At 43.7% G+C, this 8,805-nt stretch overlaps 1 protein-coding gene across 1 annotated transcript in view; it reads left to right on the forward strand.

Annotated features, from left to right (window-relative positions):
• sod2 (superoxide dismutase 2, mitochondrial) overlaps positions 1–8,395 on the forward strand; it is a 51,342-nt gene extending 42,947 nt beyond the window's left edge. Inside the window, exons 4-5 of the mRNA XM_072265951.1 lie at positions 5,646–5,825; positions 8,127–8,395. Coding sequence (XP_072122052.1) covers positions 5,646–5,825; positions 8,127–8,272 — 326 coding nt within the window. The 3' untranslated portion in view covers positions 8,273–8,395. The remainder of the gene's footprint in view (positions 1–5,645; positions 5,826–8,126) is intronic.
• Positions 8,396–8,805: the final 410 nt, after the last annotated feature.

Genomic DNA, 8,805 nt, shown 5'->3' on the forward strand with positions numbered 1-8,805 from the left:
TGGGAAGCCGGAGGATTGGGAGACTTTTAAAGAGCAACAGAAGGTAACTAAAGAGGCAATACGCGGAGAAAAAATGAGGTACGAAGGTAAACTAGCCAAGAATATAAAGGAGGATAGTAAAAGCTGCTTTAGGTATGTGAAAAGGAAAAAAATAGTTAAGACCAAAATTGGGCCCTTGAAGACAGAAGCGGGTGAATTTATTATGGGGAACAAGGAAATGGCAGATGAGTTGAACAGGTACTTTGGATCTGTCTTCACTAAGGAAGACACAAACAATCTCCCAGATATAATAGTGGCCAAAGGACCTAGGGTAATGGATGAACTGAAGGAAGTTTATATTAGGCAGGAAATGGTGTTGGATAGGCTGTTGGGTCTGAAGGCTGATAAGTCCCCGGGACCTGATGGTCTGCATCCCAGGGTACTTAAGGAGGTGGCTTTAGAAATCGTCGACGCATTGGTAATCATTTTCCAATATTCTATAGATTCAGGATCAGTTCCTGTGGATTGGAGGGTGGCTAATGTTGTCTCTCTCTTCAAGAAGGGAGGAAGAGAAAAAACAGGGAATTATAGACTGGTTAGCCTGACGTCGGTGGTGGGAAATATGCTGGAGTCAATTATAAAAGATGAAATTACGACACATCTGGGTAGCAGTAACAGGATTGGTCCGAGTCTAGGAACGGGAAATCATGCTTGATTAATCTTCTGGAATTTTTTGTGGATGTAACTATGAAAATGGACAAGGGAGAGGCAGTGGATATACTGTACCTGGACTTTCAGAAAGCCTTTGATAAATTCCCACATAGGAGATTAGTGGGCACAATTAGGGCACATGGTATTGGGCGCAGAGTACTGACATGAATTGAAAATTGGCTGGCTGACAGAAAGTAGTGATTAACGGGTCCCCTTCGGAATGGCAGGCGGTGACCAGTGGGGTACCGCAGGGTTCAGTGCTGGGACCGCAGCTGTTTACAATATATGTTAATAATTTAGATGAGGGAATTAAAAGTAACATTAGCATATTTGCCAATGACACAAAGCTGGGTGGCAGTGTGAAATGTGAAGAGGATGTTATGAGAATGCAGGCTGACTTGGACAGGCTGGGTGAGTGGGCAGATGCATGGCAGATGCAGTTTAGTGTGGATAAATGTGAGGTTATCCACTTTGGTGGTAAGAACAGGAAGGCAGATTATTATCTAAATGGAGTCAAGTTAGGAAAAGGGGAAGTACAACGAGATCTAGGTGTTCTTGTACATCAGTCACTGAAAGCAAGCATGCAAGTACAGCAGGCAGTGAAGAAAGCTAATGGCATGCTGGCCTTCATAACAAGGGGAATTGAGTATAAGAGCAAAGAGGTCCTTCTGCAGCTGTACAGGGCCCTGGTGAGACCACACCTGGAGTACTGTGCAAACACGAGGAATTCTGCAGATGCTGGAAATTCAAGCAACACACATTGAAGTTGCTGGTGAACGCAGCAGGCCAGGCAGCATCTCTAGGAAGAGGTACAGTCGATGTTTCAGGCTGAGACCCTTCGTCAGGACAGGGTCTCGGCCTGAAACGTCGACTGTACCTCTTCCTAGAGATGCTGCCTGGCCTGCTGCATTCAACTGGAGTACTGTGTGCAGTTTTGGTCTCCAAATTTGAGGGAGGACATTCTTGCTATTGAGGGAGTACAGCGTAGGTTCACAAGGTTAATTCCTGGGATGGCAGGACTGTCATATGTCGAAAGATTGGAGCGACTGGGCTTGTATACTCTGGAATTTAGAAGGCTGAGAGGGGATCTTATTGAAACATATAAGATTATTAAGGGATTGGACACGCTGGAGGCAGGAAGCATGTTCCCGCTGATGGGTGAGTCCAGAACCAGAGGCCACAGTCTAAGAATTAGGGGTAGGCCATTTAGAGCGGAGTTGAGGAAAAACTTTTTCTCTCAGAGAGTGGTGGATATATGGAATGCTCTGCCCCAGAAGGCTGTGAAGCCAAGTTTCTGGATACTTTCAAGAAAGAGATGGATAGAGCTCTTAAAGATAGCGGAATCAAAGGTTATGGGGATAAGGCAAGAACTGGATACTGATTGTGGATGATCAGCCATGATCACAGTGAATGGCGGTGCTGGCTCGAAGGGCCGACTGGCCTACACCTGCACATATTGTCTATTATCTTTTGCTCTCTTTAGCACTTTGTCACTTCCGCCAACCATCTGTCTGCTTCTTGCATCATTCCTACTCTCTCCCTCTCCCGTATGTCCGTCATCCTCCTCACCTGGATTCACCTATCTCCTGCCAGCTCTTGCTCCACCCCCTGCTCCTACCTTTTACATGACCCTTTTTCTTTCCAGTCCTGATAAAGTATCTCAAGGTGAAACATTGACTGTCCATTTCCCTCCATAGATCTTGCCTGTGTTGCTGTGTTCCTCTAGCATTTTCTGTATTCCTATTGAGATTATCCTAAGACCTCCAGTTCATAATAAGACCATAAGACGTAGGAGCAGCATTAGGTCATTCGGCCCATCGAGAGTGCTCAGCCATTCCATCATGGCTGATTTATTGTCCCTCTCAACCCCATTCTCCTGCCTTACTTCTGTAAACTTTGATGCCCTTACTAATCAAGAACCTTGCTAACTCCACTTCAACTTTATTTATTTATTGAGATATAGCGCGGATTAGGCCCTTACAGCCCTTTGAGCCACGCCACCCAACAATCCCCCAATTTAATCCTGCCGAATCACGGGACAATTGATAGTAACCAATTAACCTACTAACCGGTATGTCTTCGGACTGTGGGAAGAGACCGGAACATCCAGAGGAAGCCCACGCAGTCACGGGGAGAACATACAAACTCCTTTCAGACGGTGGTGGGAATTGAACCCAGGTTGCCTGTACTGTAAAGCATTGTGCTAATCACTATGCTACCATGCAGCCCAATGACTTTGCCTCTACAGACACCTGTGACACAGACTCCCCACCCTCTGGCTAAAGAAATTCCTCCCCAACTCTGTTCTAAAGGGATGTCGTTCTATTCTGAGGATGTGCCCTCTGGTCCTAGACTCCCCCACTATTGGAAACATCCTCTCCACATCCACTCTATCTAAGCCTTTCAATACTTGATAGGTTTCAGTGAGATCCCGCTCATTTGTCTAAATTCCAGCATGTACAGGCCCTGAAATACTCCTCATCCATTAACCCTTTCATTCTTGGAATCATTCCCAAGAACCTCTTCTGGACCCTCTCCAATGCCAGCACATTCTCTGACGGTGCTGTCTGAAAAGAGGATGCTGTCCAAGTTGCATGCCATCTTGGACAATGTCTCCCATCCAGTACATTATGTACTGGTTGGGCACAGGAGTACATTCAGCCAGAGACTAATTCCACCGAGATGCAACACAGAGCGTCATAGGAGTCTTTCCTGCCTGTGGCCATCAAACTTTACAGCTCCTCCCTTGCAGGGTCAGACACCCTGAGCCAATAGGCTTGTCCTGGACTTATTTCCTGGCATAATTTACATATTACTATTTAACTATTTATGGTTTTATTACTATTTAATTATTTATGGTGCAACTGTAACGAAAACCAATTTCACCCGGGATCAATAAAGTATGACTATGACTTTGTCAAGTAATGGGCCCAAAACTGTTCACAATGCTCCCAAGTGAGGCCTGACCAGTGCCTTATAAAGCCTCAGCATTATACCCTTGCTTTTATATTCTAGTGTGTTGGCCTGTGACCAAATAGTTAAGACGTTGGCCTAGAGATCTGAAGGTCGCTAGTTCGAGCCTCCGCTGAGGCAGCGTGTTGTGTCCTTGAGCAAGGCACTTAACCACACATTGCTCTGCGATGACACCGGTGCTAAGCTGTATCGGTCCTAGTGCCCTTCCCTTGGACAACATCGGTGGTGTGGAGAGGGGAAACTTGCAGCATGGGCAACTGCTGGTCTTCCATACAACCTTGCCCAGGCCTGTGCCCTGGAAACCTTCCAAGGCACAAATCCATGGTCTCACGAGAGTAACGGATGCCTATAAAACTACATTCTAGTCCTCTCGAAATTAATGCTAACATTGCATTTGCCTACTTTACCACCAACCTGGCCTACAAGTTAATGTTTAGGGAATCCTGCATGAGCACTCTCAAGTCTCTTAGCCCCTCCTATTTCTGGCTTTTGAAAATTGTCTGCGCCTTTACTCCTTCTACCAAAGTGCATGACCATATACTTTCCTGAAATCTGAAATCCTGTGTTTGCTGTCTTACATATTCAACCATTCCCCAAAGATCAATCCCAATTTCTGTAGAAATGAACTTCCCCATGTACACATATAATCCACATAAAAGAAGGCATGTGTTGATTACTTGAAATTCAAAAATGCAGGCAGTGAAATGTAATTTGTTATGCACTGCGATGAATTAGCAAGGGATGATCACGTATCATGATCGCATCTGTATTTGAAAGTCAGCAATTTGCTTATAAGAGTGAAGAAGTCATGATGCAACTGTAGAAACTTTAGTTGGATTGCTCTTGGAATATTGTATGCAGTTTTGGTCGCTCCATTATAGGAAGGGTGTGGAGACAGTAGAAAGGGTGCGAAGTTCAAAGCAAAATTTATATCAGAGTACATACACATCACACAACTTCGAAATTCTTTTTCCTATGGGCAGACTTCTCAAATCTGTCGAACAGTAACTGTAAACAGGATCAGTGAACAACAATCTGTGCAAATGCAAATATAAATAAATAGCAATAAATAATGAGAGCATGAAATAACAAGATCAAGAGCCCTTAAGGTGAGACAATAGAGTGAGTGTAGTTTTCCCCTTTTATTCAAGAGCCTGATGGTTGAGGGGTAGTAGCTGTTCTTGAACCTGGTGGTGAGAGTCTTGGGGCTCCTGTACCTTCTACCTGATGGCAGCAGCAAGAAAAGAGCATGGCCTGGGTGGTGAGCATCTGTGGATGCTGCTTTTCAGGGGAGGTTGACTGGGGTGCTGTCCGGATTTGAGGATGTGAGCTATTAGCAAAGGTTGGACAAACTTGTGTTGTTCTCTAGAGAGTTTGGAGGCCAAGGGAAGATCTGATAGAGGTTTATAAGATTATGAGAGACAGACAGAGACGATGGTCAGAATGTTTTCTCCAGAGTTTTAATGTCCAACTTCAGGGGATATGCTTTTAAGGTTGGGGGCAAATATTTTTATTCAGCGTGTAGGTGTCTGGAAGGAATGGATTATCATAGTGGAATCAGGCATTTTGTGGAGTTCAAGAGACTTTTAGATAGACATATATGGAGGGATATGGATAATACAGAGGAAGATGTCATTTAGTATAAATTGGCATTAAGATTGGCACTTTGTGGGCCAGATGGCCTGTTGAGTTCTGTTCTGTTCTAGGTTTATCAAAATTAATTATGCAGGTTATTTTATCACTTATGTACATTTTGTATTTTGAAGCTGTAGTTGTGCCCTCTTTCTCTGAGGTTGGGTTCATTGGGAAGAAATAGTGAAAACTACAGGTGATGTTAATCAAATATGAAACATTCTTATTCAATCTTCTAAAATGCCCAAGACATTTGAAATACTAACGTTCCTTAATGTGGCCTTGTAAATTCTTTTGTGAGAAACAACGTTGGTGTTAGTGGTTCTTAACTCCAGAACTTTGTTATACAGGACAGCTAATGGAAATCATCAAACGAGACTTTGGCTCCTTTGAGAAATTTAAGGAGATGATGTCCACAATTTCACTGGGGGTTCAAGGCTCAGGATGGGGATGGCTGGGATACAACAAGAGTTCGGGAAGGTTACAGCTTGCAGCATGTCCCAATCAAGACCCACTGCAAGGAACAACAGGTTAGTCAAAACATATCGCAGATATATGATGTGAAATGTTTTGTTTTGTGGCAACAGTACGGGAAGAAACCGTTTCTACATCATTGATAGTGGCTCTTCAGGCTCCTGGACAGCCTCCCTGAATACAGTAATAAGAAGAGGGCACATCTTGGATGATGAGGGTCCATAATGATGTACTCTGCCTTCTTGAGGCGCCACCTCTCGAGGATGTCCCTGATGGTGGGGAGGGTTGTGCCCGGGATAGAGCTAGTTGAGTCCATAACCCTCTGCACCCTCTAGCAATTTTGTACATTGAAGACTCCATACCAGTCAGTATGCTCTCCATTGTACATATATAGAAATTTATTAAGAAATTCATTTTCGTCTCTGTTTTTAAATAGACATCCTTGTATTCTAAGGCTGTACCCTCTGGTCTTAGACTCCCCTACTATAGAAAACATTCTCTCCATGTCCACTCTATCTGGGCCTTTCAATATTTGATAGATGTCACTGACTTGCAGAACACCACTAGTTACCAACGGTCCCCTTTGTTCCCAGTCTTTGCCTCCTGCCAGCCAGCCAATCTGCTATCCATGTTAGTATCTTTCCCATAATACCATGGGCTCTTATCTTGTTCCACAGTCTCATGTTTGGCACCTTGTCAAAGCCCTTCTGAAAATTCAAGTAACCAACATCCACTGACTTTCCTTTATGCTGCCTGTTATTTCCTCAAAGGATTACAACATATTTTAACAGCAATATTTTTTCATTAGAACACTTTGCTGATGGACTCCAACATCTTCCCAACACTGAAGTCAAGCTAACTGGCCTGTAGTTTCCTGTCTTTTGCTTCCCTCCCTTCTTGAAGAGTGAAGTGACATTTGCAATTTTCCAGCCCTCCAGAACCATTCCAAAACTTAGTGGTTTTTGAAAGATTACTATTGCCTCTACAACCTCTTCAGCCACCTCCTTCAGAACCCTGGACCATCTGGACTAGTTGACTTCAACATTTCAGCTTCCCAAGCACCTTCTCCTTAGTAATAGAAACTGCACTCACTTCTGCCCCCCTGAACCTTCTCAAATTTCTGGCATTCTGCTGTTGTCTTCCACAGGAAAGACTGATGCAAAATGCATACTTGTTGAGTTTGCCTGTCATTTCTTTGCCAACCCCACTGACCCCCTCCCCCCCCTTTTCCAGTGGTCCGATATCTTTAAGAGACCCAGAGACCCAAACCGTGATCACAATCAAGATATGAACTTTACACCTCTATGGTCTTGCTCTCCTCCATCTGCTTATTGAATATCAATGAAAACTCAGTTAGTAACTCTTCCACTTTGGTTGGTTCCAGGCATAAACTCCTTCCTTTGACCTTCAGTGGTCCTACCTTCTCCCTGGCTAGACTCAATGAAACATATCTAGCCAATGTTTTTTCATCAGAACTCTTCACAGGTATTGCCTGGCCTGCTGAGTGTTTGCAGTGTGATAGGTTAGTCACTGCTTATCTATTTTTCATCATTACTTGCCCCTGCACAGTTTAAATTGAGAATGCCTAAATGATTGTCCAAGGCATTATTTGCTGTACAGCAATTCACTGATTTTCTGTTTGAAGTGCCTGAGTAAATTCTGATTTTCTCTATTGCAGAACGCCGAGTATGACAAAGGAAAGAATGTATTAATTATGTAGATCATAGATAGGAAGGCAGAAGGAAGTGATTTAAAGGAAAAATGTACACCTGGCATTAAGGCAGCGGGTGCTGGGGCCTGCAAGGGAGGGGAGAATGGGGTGAGAGGAAAGTGAAAGGGTATGCGCACATGCCCATGTGCATATTCCCACACAAATGAGGGAGGGAGGGCATGTGGAGAAGAGGGAAGAGGAGTTTGCAGAACAAGGGGAGGAGAAATAGTTGGAAGCAAGATGAAAAAGGCATATTTGTAGGAAAGGCCTTGCATGATTTCAAAGAGAAGTCTGCATGTCAGAGGGATTGGACAAAGGTGAAAGGAGGGGCATGCTAAAGTGAAAGGAGAGGGTAATACTGTATAGGAAAGAGGTAGGTAACAGGGTGGCGGGAAGTTGGTGAGGATACAGAGCTGGTTGCTGGGGGTAGTGCAGTCAGGGACCTACTGGATGTTTGTAGGGTGTGACAGTACAGGCTGGGTTAGGGGTAGCTGTGAGGGGGCGATGGAGAAGTAAAAACAGGGAAAAAAGACCACTGGGCTCAGTTTACCATCTAAGCAACTATCTAGTTTATATTCCTGCATTAAAAAAAAATTAAGAGAAGTGTAACATGAGGGAAAGGGATTGACTCATGTTTGTGTTTCAGGTCTATGCCCTCTACTTGGAATAGATGTGTGGGAGCATGCATACTATCTGCAGTACAAGAATGTCAGGGGTGACTATCTAAAAGCTATCTGGAATGTTATCAACTGGGAGAATGTTGGAGAGAGACTCAAAGCTGCCATGAAATGAATGGTCCTCAATGGAGTCAACACAGCGAGGAGTCCTGCCATTGCTTGATCGGAAGGTTGTTACTAAACACAGTTTGCACTGTTAAGGATAATGTTTAAATCATTAAAATATTTTAAAAATTCAGTAAGTGTGCTTTAAAGTAAATGACTGTAAAGTAAAATATTGTTTGCACATATGATTAACACTCACTTAAAATGATTAAGTCTGTAAGGTTCATTAAGGTGTGTAAAGTTGCCTGTTTCACTGACAGAGGATCGAGCTATTGTGTAGTGGGCATTATGGGGCCCAGAATCTATATCTGCTTCCCTTACTGCAGTCAGTCAATCCCATTCTTCTGCTGTCTCTGAAAACTGAAGAATTATTTTCCTGCCCTGCCTAGATCATTCTGTTTGGAAAGTTGGGATATGTTTCGAATCTGGAACGTGATGTAAAGCAAACAAGAAAATCTGCAGATGCTGAAAATCGAATTAACACACAAAATGCTGGAGGAACTTAGCAGGTCAGGCAGTTTCTATGGAAAAGAGTACAGTCGA

Source organism: Mobula birostris, chromosome 8, assembly GCF_030028105.1.
Source record: "Mobula birostris isolate sMobBir1 chromosome 8, sMobBir1.hap1, whole genome shotgun sequence".
Classification (NCBI taxonomy): domain Eukaryota; kingdom Metazoa; phylum Chordata; class Chondrichthyes; order Myliobatiformes; family Myliobatidae; genus Mobula; species Mobula birostris.